This window comes from Pygoscelis adeliae, unplaced genomic scaffold (assembly GCF_000699105.1).
Source record: "Pygoscelis adeliae isolate BGI_AS28 unplaced genomic scaffold, ASM69910v1 Scaffold463, whole genome shotgun sequence".
NCBI classification, from domain to species: Eukaryota; Metazoa; Chordata; class Aves; order Sphenisciformes; family Spheniscidae; genus Pygoscelis; species Pygoscelis adeliae.
The window spans coordinates 1,178,352-1,196,174 of NW_008824471.1; the positions used below are offsets into that span (position 1 = coordinate 1,178,352).

The 17,823-nt window shown below is 35.6% G+C and overlaps 1 protein-coding gene across 1 annotated transcript in view; it reads right to left on the reverse strand.

Annotated features, from left to right (window-relative positions):
* Positions 1-17,823, reverse strand: part of ADSS (adenylosuccinate synthase) — a 42,625-nt gene that overhangs the window by 4,519 nt on the left and 20,283 nt on the right. The window contains exons 4-12 of the mRNA XM_009321263.1: positions 15,900-15,968; positions 15,104-15,154; positions 12,780-12,846; positions 9,624-9,731; positions 9,249-9,330; positions 7,343-7,469; positions 4,391-4,545; positions 3,845-3,969; positions 2,679-2,776 (exon numbers count right to left, since the gene is read on the reverse strand). Of these exons, the coding sequence (XP_009319538.1) occupies positions 2,679-2,776; positions 3,845-3,969; positions 4,391-4,545; positions 7,343-7,469; positions 9,249-9,330; positions 9,624-9,731; positions 12,780-12,846; positions 15,104-15,154; positions 15,900-15,968 (882 nt within the window). The remainder of the gene's footprint in view (positions 1-2,678; positions 2,777-3,844; positions 3,970-4,390; positions 4,546-7,342; positions 7,470-9,248; positions 9,331-9,623; positions 9,732-12,779; positions 12,847-15,103; positions 15,155-15,899; positions 15,969-17,823) is intronic.

Genomic DNA, 17,823 nt, shown 5'->3' on the forward strand with positions numbered 1-17,823 from the left:
GAAAAAAAAGCAAGCATGAAGTAAAGCTTCTCCAAAATAATCTCCCAATTTCCTAAGGATCTGTGTTTTCAAAGTTTCCTGAGCTAGAGGTTGTGTCTGTGCTGAGATCAACTGATGCCTGAACTTGGACAGGAGGCATTAGCAGGACTAGACCATGGCTTCCACATTCCTTTTAAACAGATCAGCTCAGAGCTAGCAGGCAGTTCTATCTTTCTTTCATAAACTCCTATGACTGAACAGAAATGGAGATACTGGCCAGCTCCATAGCAAAAGACTACAGCCTCAATGATACCAACTGAAGTCAGCTGCAAATTTACAAGACATTTTCAGTTCTTTCTTAACAGGAGATTATGAAATGCCCACAGAAATCTAAGCTAAAAAACCTGAGACTCGTAGGATTCTCTGATCCAGCTGGAAAAAGGAACAATATATGAAATATGGCATGTTTTTCCTGAGATGGTGGGCACTGTGTGTGCTTCTAATTTAGAGACAGTCATTTGACAAGAAGGGTAAATCACTAACATCTCCAAGAGAGTGGGAGGGTAGGGAGGGGAGAGAGAAAGAAATACCCTGCCAGTGAGAGATTCCCAGACTAGATCTCTTCTAAATTAAATTCAAAATGTCAAAGTGGCAAGTTTAAAAAAATAAATAAATTATACAAGTACACAGCATGCAGAGATGTAGACATCAGAAATAATCTAATGGTCGGCAAAACACAAAGTGGGAAGAAAGTTACCTTTTGATTTTTATGCCAGGGGCAGGGGTAATAAGTAACCTGCAGCATATGTTCTGAAAATGCTGCCAAATGTTGGGAAGTATAGCAAAGAGAGAGGTGTGGAACACAGAGGCACTGTGAGAGACAGCATCCTCCAGCTTAGCAGAAGTTCAGCTCAAACTCCTTCCTGACACTTAAGGAAGACAGCATGTCAACAGCAAAGACAACAGCTTCTACTAAATTTCTACTGGAATTCTTAATTTTTCATACACTAAAGAAAAATACAGTTAGGCAGGTGAACCATGTTGTGCTGATACGACCAAAGGTCAGCTATCTGTTACCTGGGCATATACAGGGATCAAAGTCTGCCCTCAGGAGTTGTAAAAAGATTCTGGTCCCATCTGAGAGACACAATGAATGGGAAAAAAAAAAAAGTAATCACTGAAGTCTTAGTACTGGAAAACATGTCTGCCTGTTCATGCCATCTTTAATGATAGACGGCCAGAGAAGGTCCTCCTGGCTTGAGCACAAGACAGTCCAAATAGCCCCCAGGTTAGATAACAGGGCTACAGATGAAGCATTTACTGAGTAGTTCTCAATCCAAACATGCAAACTCCATTATGTTCAAAGGCCATCTAAAGTACATACAAATTTCCTTAATATTTTGATAAGGGTATCAATCAGGGAATATCTGCATCTTAAAAAGAGAAAAGCATTCCCTGATTTAGTGCAAGATGAGTACTAAATTTCCTGAATAAAAGTGCATGCCATGTCATGCAGTATGCATTCAGATTGTAACTGGCACTTTTGTTTGAAGATACTGGAGGGCAAATCAATTAGAGAACTCCCCCAAGCACATGGAAGAACAGATTTTTTTTTGTTAACTCCTTATGAATTTCCCTAACAGATATGTGCTGTTTTCAAGGACTACTGGCAGATCATCACTCATTCCTTTACACATAATTACATCTTTACACTATGTAAGTCCTGCTGTGAGTTGTATCTGATTACTACAGTTGATCTCATCCACAAAAAGTTCTCTGCTGATGATATCATATGAAAAATTGTAACGTGACCAAACCCTCAAACCCTGAGGTAAAAATTAGAATGGAAATGGGCATCTATGCACACATTAGAAAATCAGGAAGTCCAATCTTTAGTACTGGCTAATGTTCTTCCTTTTTCTGGAGTATCTCTACTATAGCAAACTGAAAAAGATACATTATCCATGAAAACAATGTTTTCTGATACTTGATTATTTTAACATGCTGATACACTTTTCAGGTAAAAGTGATCACTAAAATGACCACTGTCCTCCTGAGGAGCTATAGTTTCTATCATGCTAAGCTGATGTATGGTGGTCTCGCATTAGAAAATGGTTTTGCTTTCACCTAAACTAATTGCCCATTTCCTCCCCCACCCCTTTTCCCTCTTCCATTGCGTAGGTATGACAGGTTTTTGGCTGCTCTGTGAACCATTAAAGGGAACTGAACTGTCAGAAAAATAACAAAAGGAGAGAAAAACATGGCTTTTCAACTGGATCAGTTCTCATGTGGCTCACCACATGCCTAAATGAAGACTTGTCCTGCTAGAAGAGGGGATGTATACAGTAGTGGGAATAAGACACTGGGTTTGGAGTGTGAAACAAGCTTCCAATTTAGACTGAAGGTAATGCAGGCTTTATTAAAGGAAAGGGATAAAGCAGTAACAACATCTACGTTTAAGAAGCTTTATATAGCATTTTGCATCTTTCTAGTAGAAAAGGACAGTATTTGGTAAAGGTGTCTTTACGGTGTGGGTACAGGTGTGGTACAGGGTGTCTCTGGTGCATCTGGGAAGACATTAATGGCTTGATGCTGAAGTAACACATTCCTGTCATAAATTTTACAAATAAAAGTCAAACGCATTTAAGTATCAGACTACATTTCACCAAAATCTAAAATAGTTAAACAAGCAGTCTTACCAGGAAAATGAGGTATGATTTCACCATCTAGTTTGTATGCAACACCAACTTTGATTTCTGGAAATACATCCAAGATATCCAATTTGGTAAGCGCCAATCTATAAAGAAACATCACTCTGATTAAACAAGTTCAACAACTCTCAACTCTCATCACATTGTAAAAATACCAAAAGAAAAATTGGTTCCTGCACATTGCAATTAATTGTCTTTCCTTAGAAAAATATCTCGTATGGCACTAATCTATTTATCTGATGTGACTTTAAAAAGAAAAGAAGAAAACTCAAACAGCCTTTTTGTTGCGTCCTTAGATCTAGTACTGTAAGAAAATGGCAAAATTCAAAGAACAGGTATTGTCCAATTAAAGTGACTGGTCTATAGCTTTAAGTGTTAGAATTGTAATTGGTCAGGGTGCTGCCAAGATACTTTATGACCATTCACTTGAGATGGTTTCATAGCGTGATGCCTGTTGCTGTCTGTTCCTGTCCTCTGCCAAATGTTCCTGTCCTACAGTGAAGGCAGCAAAATAATCAAACACTGGCTCTGTAAATACCTGGCTGCATCCTATTTTAAATAAAAACCACAAAGGACAAGAAAACCAGGAAAATTTAAGTAAAGCATGTATTTACACAATTTGATCTACTAGAAATTTTATACCAGTTTTGTTTCAGACACCTATTTTTTATTTTAATTAAAATCCCAAAGTCATATCCAAATTTTCTACATTTACACATACTGCTGAAGATACTTATGGGTTCCCATCTGTCTTATTTTGAAAACAAACTAACAAAACAAAACCCCACAAACTGTATCAGGTTTTAAGGCCCTTGTAATGCATTTGATTTGGTTTGGTGGGATGGCAGGGGTTGGGATAGCTTGAAGTATCAAGTACTAAGATACATAAGTGCTTCTTGGATCATTTTAAATGAGAAATAACGATGTGCTACAAGTAAAGGAAACAAAAATTTACAAGTATGAAAATGTCAAATATAAAAACATTTAATGGTAGGAAAAATAAGTGACAGTTAATTTATCAAAATATTAAACCAATCAACAAATCAATACTAACAGTCTGAACGTTACTAACTAGTATACATACAGTTTACAGTAATCTGTACCATTTCATGATTTTATTTCAAGTTGCCAGCAAAGCTGTCAAAATAACTCACGCAGTAAATCCATTAATCATGTAGGCATATCGGAGTAACACAAGGTCCAGCCAGCCACATCTTCTCTTTCTACCAGTGGTAACACCAAACTCTTTACCTCTCATTTGCAGCAATTCTCCAATTTCCTAACAAAGAGTAATACTATTACATGAGCCTTTTTTTATTTGCAATACATGATGCAGGTGTATACTTAACAGCATTTTACAATATTGTAAATTACCTTAAAAGTTCTTTCCCCAATTTTTCACAAAGTTGTCCATTGAGATGAAAACAAATACAAAATGCTATTTCTAATTCAAGAGAAAGCTATTTGAGCAAATCTCTCAAAATTTGTTCCTGCTCTAGCCTTCTATTCCATAGGAAGGTCTGAGAAACTGACAATCAGATTTGGCAGTCCTGTAAGCTCAATCTAGAACCAGAAGAATGAGACATCCAAACACATCGCCAGCTACTTGCATTCAACCAGTAACACTGATTTAACACACGACAGACACACCACGTTATTTCACCCAGTTACAGGTCACATCTAGGGCTGATAATACTCACATTATTTTGTTCTGTAGGAAAGGCACCAATTCCAACTCTCGTCGTATATGCTTTCACAACTCCGTACACTTCCCCAACATTCTGTGGTGGCATGCCCAGACCTGTACACACACCTCCAACTGTGCAGTTCGATGAAGTCACAAAAGGATATGTGCCTATTAAAAAAGATTGGTTTTAAAAACTTATTAAAACAGTGGTTTTAAACTATTAAAAAAAAATCTACCCTGGTGAGGAATAGTACTTGCATTGCACTTACCTAGGTTTTACAACACTAAAAAACAAACCAAAATGCACAGTAAATTTATTTTGTGGTCAAGAACATATTTAATGAGGTCTTAGCTTTGTATTTACATTGTGTGATCCTTCTTTATTGAAAAAGGTAGAAATCCTACCACTTACTTCGACCGGTACAGAGGCAAAAGTTGACAATATAACAATTCTGAATGATAATACAACTCAAGAATTGGAATAAGACACCAGAAAACCATGCCTTGCTATCTTATATAAAATATACTCACTAATAGAACAATGTGAAAATTTGAAGGAAGACTCTTCAGAAAATGGTATTAAAAGGTTAGAAAATACAGGTTTACCATTTTTCATTTTGGGAGATTAAAAAACCCCCTAAACCCAAGCTCTACAAACTGCTCAGCACATTATAAGGGTAAGAAATTGCAAAGAAACGTAGAATTCTGGAAAGAACAATTTTGCTTACATAATCAAATGAAAAAAATTATTTCCACAATTAAAGAAAAGGAAAAAAAAGACTTTGGGAATATAGTCTAGGTTCATTAGTGGTGAGAGTTTGTCTCTAGTTAAATATTCAGCCCTCTTAACAAGCAGCCTGGACACGTAAAATAGTTAAACATCTCAAAATCCTTAGGTTTACACTTTTTTATTTTTTAAAGTAATGGAAGATGAAAGAGACCATGCCAGTCCTTAATTGATTTGAATTGTGAACAAATGCTTCAGCCACACAGTAACTACATATAAGTGAGAGACTTCTACCTCATGCTTCAGACTTTTTTTTTTTCTTTTGATGTAGAAGTCAGAGATGGGTAAGAGAGGAACAGCCAAGACAAAAGGAACTGAAAGCAATACAGACAACTTTAAAAAGTCAAAAATCTTTCAGAGACTGTTCATCTCTTCCTTCTTTTGCTTAACTCAAATCTCTCAAGAGAAAAACACGGGCTTACAGGTGATATGTAACAGCAGTTTGCAAGCACTAATTAGTCTTTATCCTTCGGACACAGTAGTTGAGCTTTTCTTTACTGACAGGTAAATATAGCTTGTGGATGTTACAAACAGAGTCAATGAGACACTTCTTACTCATTTTCAGCTCCCAGCCTGGTATATTGACATTGGTTTATCCTCACTCGGTGTTTAAAAACACAGAAGACCACACACCCCCACACCCACGCACCCACTCCCAGACACACGCACATGTAAGCTTCATTGCATGCTCCAGAAAAGCAGGATGGACTGCAAGGCTGGGGACTTACCGTCTTCACTGCCAACAGACACAGAGTCATAAAACTCACTCAGTATTAAGACTTCTGTGCACCGAGGCACAGAAAATAGCCTCATTCAGAAAGCTCAATAATCAAATTTGGCATTGTCAAGTCTTTTGACTAGGACTTGTCTATTGTTAACCCAAGTGTCCAATCCACTGATGGTATCTACCTAAAGAGAGCAGATATTCTCTCTGTGTGTAGGTCTCACAGCACAGGCAGGAAAAAAAGATCTGAGTGACAAAAACAACTCTGTACATATTATAGACATACCTGATGAGTTTCAAACTATTTGCATTTCCTATACTTATATGAAATTTAAAATCCTCACTACTTACAAAAAACAACCCCCCCCGAGCTTTCTGCAAATATCTCAGTTTTGTATCAAACATTTCCCTGTGACAAGCGTAAAGACTTACTTTTTTTTTTTTTTACTTGTTAAAAAAGGCAGTTTCTTCCAATATTCAGATTATCATGGGAAAACTTGATGCTTATGCTTATAGTGACTAGTCTTAGACGTATCTTCCTCTTAAAAGAAGAGGCTTTCAAACTCAATGTTTGAAAATGCCCAATATCAGAACTCCTATCAGTGGAAAGCAGAGCACGTGCTTTGTTGTATTTGTTTGACAGTAGTCCTTACAGGCTTCAATTTCAGGCTTAAGCATCTTTCCATCAATAAAAATGATGCAGTTACAAGGCTAGTGAGACTGAAGAAAAATGTGACAAAATGCAGGAGCCAATCATATAGGCTGCTTATGCCTATACAGAGGTATAATAATTTATCTGTCCTTACAATATAATGATAACAAACATCATAATCTCATTTAAAAAAAAAAAGCTGCTTCTATCAAGAAGTTTCTCATTTTATTAGAAAAATTACAGTGTTTTAAGAAAAACTGCATCATTTATAATTTCAAATTGATTGGGATAATCTTTTCACTCTTGCCTCCTTAGCAATCCAGATTCCCAACATCATTCCTTACATCATGAAACAGTGGAAAACTAAGTGTTATATAAAGGGTTTAAAAAAATGCAAGCTGATTCTTCAAAAATCAACCAGTATTTTGCATATATATTTTGCCTCTCAAAGCTCTCCATTTTTCTTCTCAAGTGTTTTCCATAGATGTATACAACTGTGAGTTATTTCATTTGAAATTCACAGACAGTGAAGTAATAGCTACACTCTATTTAAGAAAAATCACCTGATCTTTACTGTCATTCAAATAATTAATCTTGGGAGAGTCTAAAGCTTTTTGAAAGAATTTAATTAAAAACTCTTCCCCCCCCTCTAATTATTTGCTAGTCATAGAGAGTACTATTCTTCCAAAATACAAAACACTTCTGCCATTAGAACAGCTAAGCACAGAAGAGCTTATATTTAGTGTTCCTCTTTCACAACATAAGTATATAGCAACGTGTGTCTCAAAAAGGTTATACCTACCAAAATCTATGTCCAGCAGTGCTGCATTTGCACCTTCTACTAAGATCTTCTTTGGTGGTCCATGTAAAGCCTCATACATGAAATAAACACCATCCCTTACCATTGGTTTTATTTTTTCCATGCAGCCCTGAATAATACAAAAGACTATTGTATAGTATAATTTCATTATGATAAAGCCAGCCAGAGTACAAGTGCTATTGCTCCCTCGCAACAATGCTCTTATTCCTTTTGAAAGGGAAAAGCAAAAATAAAGAAATGCTAAATATGCCATAATATGTGAACAAGGGAAGGAAGAACATGAGACTCAGACAATAGACACGTATGCTTTTTCTAGGGCGAAAGAAAGAAGGGGGGGGGGGGGGGGAAAAAAATTAAAAAATAAAATCCAAACTTTTTAAATGCTTTAGAAATATTCAAGCTTAAGCATAATCACAATACTTCACTGTATTCAGTATTTCTTTTCCAAGTGTTCAAAATTTCCCCCCCAAGACCAGCACGTGGGGGGTTCTACTTCTGGCCATGTGAAGCCAACAAATGCACAGAACTGTAAAGCAGCATTAATTTGTGATATATATATACGGGTATGTTTGTAAGTAAAAGTAAAAAGTTATTTATTGGAATTAAGGGTCAAGTGCCTGAACGCCACTGAGTGGCTGGATGTCAAAGCCAGTAATGTTCATATTAACACTTGGTATGTAGCCTTTTTCCTCCATGAGAACATACGGAAGTTCTCATTCTAATGATTCACTTCACATGAAATATAACACTTTGTCTTTCAGAATTTAATCAAGTGCATTAGCATAAAACAAACATTAAGTCCAAGTAATTTTTGTCAAGCTACAAATACATAATATGTTTCCACCCTAACAATGAGTTTCAGATATTCTGTAATCCTAATGTGTATTAAGTAAATTATAAAGCATTATAAACACTCAACTGTAACTGATTTTTAGGTCTACATATTGATAAAAATACTACAACTCAACATGCGTAACAGATATTACTTAAAATAAGACAAACAGAAGTGCTAAGAACTCCCATATACTCCATTCTACAGCTGGTAAACTGAGTTTAGTGGCAACTAAAGATACAAGAAGGATCATTTCTTTGGCCTGATTTTCTGAAAGAACATGTAACTGTGCACCCCTCCCCTGTTCCACACAATGGTTTTAAGCAATTTGTCAAACTTGGTTGAAGTTTTCTAAGGGCTAAAAAAAATCTCATACAGTTAAGTTTCTATAAAATGCATGAACAAAAGGCTGGGTAAGGCACCTGACCATTTTTTCAAATAAGAACTTGGGTGCACCTCAAAAATCACACTATTTGGCATAAGAGGATTAATACTAGAGAGAAATCTCACAACTGTCCCAATTGCAGGGAAAACATCAGATCAGAATTCATAATTAACCACAAGACTAGTTTGCTGGCAATCAGGCTTCCTTAGTTCTGCTGCTATCAACTTATATTTTTCTATGTTGTTAGACAGTATTTTTTTTCCTTAAGGTTTATTACTTAGAATAATAATTTCATTCAGTTCTTAAGTTTCTGACACAATGAATTAATATTCTACTTTCAGTGAAACATACCTTCCCCAACTACAATCTTGTTTTTTTTTCTCCTAGCCAGTATGTTTGAGCAAGTGGAAGTCAAAAATAATTCTCCCTATACAAGCCTTTTCCTTAAAGTTTACAATATTTCTCTTGAAACCAAGTTTTGAAATGCTGCATTAAGCGGGGTCAAAAGTGTCTTTAAGGACGCTAGCAGACTCTTTAAAAGTGATACATACCAATTTCCCACGATATGTATTATGTTTTAACTCCTCACACAAGCGTCAGTCACCAAGAGATTTACATATCGGTAACTGTACACAGTGATTATATCATTTAACAGACAGAAGCGGGCTTACCTTGAGCTTTTTCAATTCCCCTTCAATATCTATCTCTAAGGTAGGATATATCGCTTTGTACTGATTGGCTAACACTTTGAACCTGGAAGGCAAAAAAGCTTCACTAAGGTTTTTGTTTGTTTTCCTCCTCACGCCCCCACCAACCTTAGGTTTTACTGGTTACATATCTGCAATTATTTGGTGATTAAAAATTTTTAAACAATAAAATATTTCAATAATTATAAATAATTTAATAAAATTATAAATAAAATTATTCCCATATTAAAAAAATTAATTTAAAAAAAGTAACAGCAACCAGATGTAAATGCTTACACAGGTTACTACCCAGAAACTGAAAACTGTGTTTACAACTGTGCATTGAAATACAGAAATTACCTCTCAGAAAATTCATCAAAATCAGAAACAAGATCACACATTCTGAGTCCACTTCGAGCTGCTTTTGAAGAATATACTGGACCAATTCCTTTTTTGGTAGTTCCCAAACTTTCAAAAGATAATAACAGGAGTTATTATTGATATAAAACTAAGGGTTTTTTTCTTTAAAGCTAATACATCCTTGGCATAAAATGAAGTGCTGTTAATTGCAAGCATTTAGAACCTTGTTTTAAGCATTTAAAACACGAGGTACTTTTAGTATGCAACATAGTTTCAGAATATCACTGTTTATAGACATTAATATATTAATCTTCTACATACTTCTGTTTTTAAACCAATACCTTTTCATACTTTAGTGAACTCTTACGTATTTATTTGTACACAATTCCCAACTTTTATGCTTAAGGAACTGAATGCCAAGACATCCTTCAGAACTATGAACTGAAACTAACTAAACACCTTCTTAAAAAACTGTCCTGAAGACATAAAGTCCTCCATAAAGCAACAGCACAAACAGTATGGATTTCAAGTTTGTATGTAATAAATATTTCATTTAATTCTAAATGCCTCAGTTGGAGCCAGGAAAACAGAAAACACTGCCAAGCATCTAAGAGTGACAAGGATACTCAAAATGCTGTACGTTAGAAAGGGTTCAGGAATAGATTTTCCACTGTAGCTGATTCTGAAAACCTGTTCTTTTTCTTACCCTTACCTACTCACTCTGCCTGAAAAGCCTTTTTCAGCTTAAGTCAGTGATATCCTAAGATACAACTTGCTTGCACTGACTTTACTGTCAGAGAAGTACAACTAGTTCAGAAAGTGTTTTCTGCCAGAGTCTTGCTAAGTAGTTACCAAAATGGAGCCAAACTGCACTCATCACAGGCAGATTATCAAACATCATCCACATCGCTCTCAAAAGATTAAGTAACTTTTTAAGAAGTGAACAGGTGTGCAGCATTTTCGGAAGTGTGCTGTACATTGCCAAGCTTAGTTTTGAACTTAGTTTTAACTGGTTTGGGTTTTTGTTGTTTTCTGTTTGTTATTATTCTTATCCTAAATCCAAAACACAGCACTATGCCAGCTTCTAGGAAGAAAATTAACTCTATTGCAGCCGAAACCAGGACAGTACCATACCATAACTCAGTTCAAGAGGGATTCCATTTCAAGTAGAAGGTACACACACGTCATAACTAAACTTCATGTTACAGGGTACCAATTGATATGCGAGTGAACTGAAACACAGTTCATAATCAGTACATAATTCATTTTAGTTAGGTCATTCGTAGTTTGGAGTAGATTCAAAACAATAATCTTGGAAAAAAACAAATTATACTCAATACTGAGTAATCTCAGGGAGTGATATGTTTGCCTCTAGACAGAATTAGACATTCTAATCAACTTTGCATCACACGGTATCATTTAACCAGACCAGGACATTGTGGCTTAAATAACTGACTCTAGCCTCCACCCCAATTCATACATTCCACAGAGAATTTTTTTGAGGAGGAGTTGGTTTCCATTTATTTTGTTTCATTAAGACATGCCAATTCATAAAAGAGTTAAGCGGTTGGAAGACTGTATTTATAGAAGTTAAAACAATTGTATAAGCATAATATACTATATTAGATTACCTTTTCTATAACCTTTCTGCAAGGGAAGCTACATGAGCCTTACTTGTGACTGTTTTTGAGCTACATTTGAACAGATAAAAGCATTCAGTTAAAATAAAAAATAAACTTACTATTTATAATGATCAACTTTGCAGTGTTAGACACAAAAGAATTTTAATACCAAATATGCTAGGCAGTCAAATCTACAGTTAGACATGCTAGCAGGCTATTTCAATCCCCCATCCCACCCCCAAACAGGAAACAGTCTTGATAATCAGTTTATGATAGCCTGTTCTTAGCCAGCCCGTAGTAGTACTTCCCCCACTACAGTCACTTAGCCTTAAAATTTAGGAGGAAATAGATAGCTTAGTACTTTCTATCCATCAGCAGTTTTAACAAGATTGAAAACCATATGATTGTTGCAGAATTTCAAGAACCCCACAGAAAGAAGAAATACAGCACTTTTAAGAGTGACTTAAGTTTTTTAGCTTTGAATGTAACTTTTTTTTTAGCTTTGAAAGTAACTTTTTTCCCTGGGTTTCTTTAAAACAAATTAATTGGAGAAAAGTGGTTATTTCTTCCTTGGGCTTTCCCTTACAATCTTTAACGCTAACTAATAAAGTGGTTCCTTCTCACAAGTAGCTGAGTGACTGACAGTGGTTTTAATCTCAAATATTTTTATGTAAAAATTTTAGCTTGCACTCCATAAACATTCAAGAATAGCTGATATACACATACGGGCTCATAAAAAAATATATGTCTAGTCTTCCATATATATATATGTATGTATGTTCTTCCTATTTACTTTTTAATTCCTAAAACAACAGGTAACGAGACAGCTGGTACAGCACAGTCAAGTGTGAAAATGACCCAGTGTAAGAATAATTGACAAATTATCACTCAATAGCAACCTGTGTGAAGCAAGATATGCCCAAATCAGAAACTCTCTTAAACTGTAGACATGTCACAGTTAATTCCGCCAGCTTTTTTCCCATCCCCAAGAACTAGCAAGCTACTTGGAAATCACAAGTTAGAAACATAGCAGCTAGTTTCTAAAAGTTTCAAAAGCTTCAGAAAGTCAGTAGCAGGATGTAGTAGACAATGTGAAAAATTTACATGCACTTCTGACAATGAAGCATCATGAGATACCAAATTAGTCGTATCAGACCTTTCAGTTATTTGGAGATGACAAAGGGATCCTTCAATCTTCATAAACAGAAATATATTTTTACAGAAACTAATACCTCCAGTAAACAATTAAAACATTAAGAAGCAGGAACCCTTTTTATAAAGCAAATTAGGAACTAGGAGCTTTTTCATATGGCAAAAATATCAAGATACAACCTTTTCATTAAGCATATAATCTTTTGCTAGCCAGTGGAGGACAAAAGTGTAAGAAATGATCCCTGCATACTCCACATTGAAACGTTACAAGGATAATGAATACTTTTTTAAACTCGATGACAAACAGTAACAGAAATCCAATGCATTAAGTCATATGTTTGTACTAAGTCATCCTATGTTTGACAAAAATAAAACTACCTACTTCTTTCCCGCTTGTTCTTGCCTCTGCTGTTCTTGGATGCCATCAGCAGCTTGGTGGAAATCAAATACTAAGAAAATAAAAATAACTTAAGTAGAAAATTTGTGTGAAACATATTACCGTATCAGTAATGATTTCTTCAAACCAACTCTAGCCCTGTTTATCAATGTTGAAAACAAAAATATACACGCTGAAGAGAGGCAAATAAAATGACAACAGTTTTTTCTCCTCTTTTACAAGCTCATTTTTCCACAGGGAAAAAGTTCTGAGGTTTTTCAGAGACTTTTTTTTTTTTTTTTAAAGTGTTTATTTTGTAGAATACTTGCAGACTGTGTATACACCTCCCACAGAATAACTAAGACATTTCAGCTTTCTAGTGGCCCAAAAGAATGCATGCACAACAAGCAAAGAAAACATGCAGTTGAAAAAAATCCTGGAAAACAGGTTATAGTAAAAACCATCATACTGCTGAAATTTAAGGTGGGAATTTTAAGTAAACATTCCCATTCATTCTAAAGATTTCTTAAACCATTTTATTTTTACGTTTTAGACAACATCAATTAAAATACATTTGGAAATACAAAAGCTCCCACCGTCTGTTATGTAAACAGAATTCATCTCCACAAGCGATGATTATTTTTTTTAAAGCATTACATATTATTAATGACAAAGATTATGCAAAGTATTCCTTGCACCAATTCTTTGTCTACCATAAAAGCAAAAAAAAAAAACCCAAACAACCTGACAAGACTCATGTCAAATACAAACAGTGGTGCAACAGTTTGCAGGTTAACAGAAGCCAGCTTATTTTTCTTAAGTACTATCTCCCAAAAGTTAAACAACTAATCTACACATTACACAAGACAGACTGAAAACTTGCAAGAAACAGACTAATTTAATAAGTACTCTAGTCTCTCTAGAAGAAGAGTGGTTTTCCTTGTTTGCCTTACCAATTTATCTTTGCGCTTATTTCCACACATCCCCCTAATTTAAAGGATTAGATTATCCCCAGCAGCTTGAACCTATTTTTGGCTGATCTTTTGTTACAGATTAATCATTCACAGATCGCCAATACCCATTTTAGAGAAGGCATATTTATCATGGTAACAGATCTCCAGACTGTCATCAAAACTTTCTAAACAGAAGCATTCTGAAAGTTCATTTATATTATGAGGTTGAATGATTATGAGTGACAGTCAATAACTGGTCCTTTTTACTCAGGACCCATCTAGCTATGAAAACTTCACAGTACTGCCATTGCAATATAATCATCGCAGAACAGTTTTTCTAATAATCTAGTCATTTCCAAGTAATTCACTGACAGTGATTTTACTCTCAGAAGGGATTTTAGTAACTTAGGAACAGTTACTCAACTACATCAAACTCAGTAGTTACTCTAAAGTAAAAACATATTTATTCTGAAATAACATGTTTACTCACTAAGCTATTCCAGATCATTTAAAAAAAAAAATAAAATAGCAGAACCAAAAGCAAAACCTTTTTTCCGGTGTTACAAGCTCTTATCTGATAAAGTCCTAAAATGTCTGCATCTTCAGAAGATGACTACCAGAGCAGCAGTAAGCCCATTTCCTAATACATGCAGTTACATAACTATTATGTTACAATATCTAAAGATCTAATTTAAAGGATGAATTTATGTAATAAAGATGTCCTAGGACTGATACAGGAAGAGCCTCTGAAGCTCTGCGTTGGTGATTTAGACTCTAAACACTATTTTACTCCAGGCTCTGAACCGCAGAGTTGTCTGGAACATAGGCTGGAATCAACACTTGACTGATGAGATCCCTGCGAAAAGGGCAGCCGTTCTCTCCACCCCTATAGAGTCCTTCCCATAAAGTCTCCTTTCTAAAGTATGTGGCAATTTACTTCATAGGGAGCCTGTTCGTTTGGAAGTCATGCCCAGTCACATGGTTTCCCAGCAGAGAAGTTGCTCTAAGCAACACTGCTTTTACACCAAAGGGGGAAATGAATCCTTCAGTCAATTGACTTCTGAACTGCTTTTTGACTGCTTTGCACCTCTAATCTTTGGTTTGGAAAGTGAACCTGCTCTCCTCACTAGGTTATGCTTATGGAATAGGATTAAAGAGTCACTAGAATATAAACCTGGGAGGGTCCTGAGTGGTGATTTTTCTAGGATCTTCAATAAACCAAAGCAGCATACGGAGACTTAATCCAAAGAAAAGTACATACCTATATAAAGAGATGGCTAAAAATCATCACGCTTTTACTGCCATGGAAAGTTCAGAGAAAACAAAGATTAACAAAAAAAAAATCAACAGAAAACCAAACCACAAACAGGAACTTACCAATATGAGCCCTGTCAGAAATTATTAGTCTTTTTTCCCAGCCTTCTAGCCCTTAAAAAACAAAATGAAATAGTTCAAATTATGTTTTGTATAGCATTTTTGTATTCTGATGTATAAATACTTTTCATGTTTAGACTTCAGTCAATCTATTTAAAGATTGAGCGATAACGTTCCAGAGAAATAAAAGTAGATTTCAATAATTAAAACTTGGCATCAGCCTATAAAGCTGAGAAAGTCAGGCTTATTCTGAGGAAGAATTCTAGCTATTCTACTAGTTCCTCAATTTCAGCAATCAATTAGTAGCTTTTTGGTTTTGAATAATCTAGACCATTGATTTACCTCACTTATAAGTAGACTGCTGCCAAGCATGGCCACAGACGTAACAGAAAGTATCCAAAAACTGAGTTCTGAATCAGGAAGTGATTACCACAGCATTTGTTTACATTAACACATGTCAAACCGTACATTATTGTAAGAGGTAAAACAACTATCAACAGGTAGCACACTTTAACAAGTTGTTTCACTTCTTAAATTCACTGCTTTAAGCAAAGAAAAATGTCTGCAGATAGTTCATATATAGAACATGTTCTCTTCTGAAACTGTACAGAGACTCCTTTTGTTTGTCTTCCCATGAGGGCTCTGGGACTTCTAGCAAGACTCCTGTCAGAAACTAGCAGCTAAACGGAGTTCTGGAAAAACACATTGTATGTAACCTCTACAGAGGCGGCATCTACCTAAATCTCTTGAGGAGGGTCCCACGAACTATTTTAAGAGTAGTATCTTAAAATTTTCTCACCTTTTCCTTTCTTCAAGTTTTTTTCAGCTTCTTCAAAGAGTCCTGGCAAATGAATTACAACGCCATTTCCTGAAGAAAACAACCATTACACAAAATTTAATGAGTTACGTTGAGCATGGAAAAAATATTCCAGACAATTCAAAGACACTTCATGTTTTATATATAAAGTATTTTATTTAAGTTTTTAAACTTTCAAGACATTGCAATTTCTGTTCTTAGGAATTTGTCTGTAAAAGACTGATTTACACCTAAAGTATGCGTTTCTAACTACATGCATTGAATCATTTTAATAAACTCAACAAACTTTCAGTTTAGATCAGAACAAACAGTAACAGCATTGTGGGACAGTCCGGAATGCAGCTTCCTCTTCCTCGTATCTAAAATTAACTTCCCTCTTTGTACTTCATTTTAATAACCCCATTGTTTTTTAAAAGCTTAGCACATTTCTATCATCATTATAAACACTAGCATCCCCTCCAGCACTCTTCTGCTGTAAACAGACACAAAATATTCCGTAAATAGAGTTGGGGTTGTTAACAGATGAGCAAAAATAACAGAGGCCAAAGCTCTATCAAAAGCAAGCTGGCTTTCCTACAGCTGTCACACTGCTCAGAAAGAGACTACTAGCTCATACAATTAACCAGCATCACTGAGTGCCTAAGAAGGAGCATTTCCATATAGCAAAACTGAACCATCTTAAGGTCATACCAAACTCAGTAAATCCAAAGGTATCACTATGGTAACATCTAGCTAAAGAATGAAGGGACCTGCCATTTGAAACTATTTGCATATAACTTAATTTCATATAGATAAAAGCATTCTAAACACCAAAATACAAAGTACGCTTCTTCAATATGACCTTCATGGTACAGCCCTAATCAATAGTAATAACCTCTCATAATACTCCAATCATTTTTGCCTTTTCTTTTTGGTTTTTTTTGAACCTATAAGCCCTTTCAGTGGAATCCTAAGCCAGATAGTCTTTTTTTCAAAAAAAAATTTTAAACACAAGGCAGACCTAAAAGAAGCTAGAACAACAAACTTCAGAACAGACAAGACCAACAGACAGCAGATACAGACAAGAGGATTTGTAAAAAGCTCTCTCCTGCCTACTGTGTTTTTAAAGGATGGGGTCTTTCCTACTCAACCCTGAGTCCACCAAACAAAACATGGCAAATGGGCATCCTTTTTTAAAAGTTTATTGCTTGAAAACAGTAAAGAAACATAATACAGTAACACATCAAAGGAGAATAAAAGTAGTATCATCTGCCACAGCCCTCAAAACTAGAAGCAGTTAACATCCCAACCTCCCCTTCACCAGAGGGAATCTATTTCCATGCCCATTGGCTCAATTTCTGTAGAAGTATTAGGCAAGGCAAGTTGATCCAAAGCTATCCCAACTACCAAGTCACATTATAACAGCTGAAAAGAGGCAATTAACCACCAATTCCCATCAAGTAAAGAGTTAATGCTGACTGCGAGTATACAGTCACAAGCTGGACCCAAGAATTCAGCAAGTACTGTTTATGAATCAAGTAACTAGTGACAGAGGCTCTTTAGTTGCTACGCCGTTTAGCAAACTGTCAGTGACCACTTTCTCTTGGCACACATACCAAGCTGAGAGGCAAGACTACAGGCTCAAAGCAATGAGATATGCAGGAATAAGTGATAGGAAGAGCATGGCAACGCAGTCCTGATTTAGAGAAGTACACTGTGTAAGGGACAGGAGTTCTGGGTATCAAAAAAAGCAGGATGGAAGTGTTGATAGGTCATAGCCTTTAGTGACCCAGAGACTCACCTGATTTGTGAAACAGCACACAAGCACATGCATAGTTATAACGCTGTGTAGACATGTTTTATATTTACCTTCATTTTTAGAAGGAAATTTTAAGTGCTTGTTGTGATTTAACCCGGCAGGCAGCTA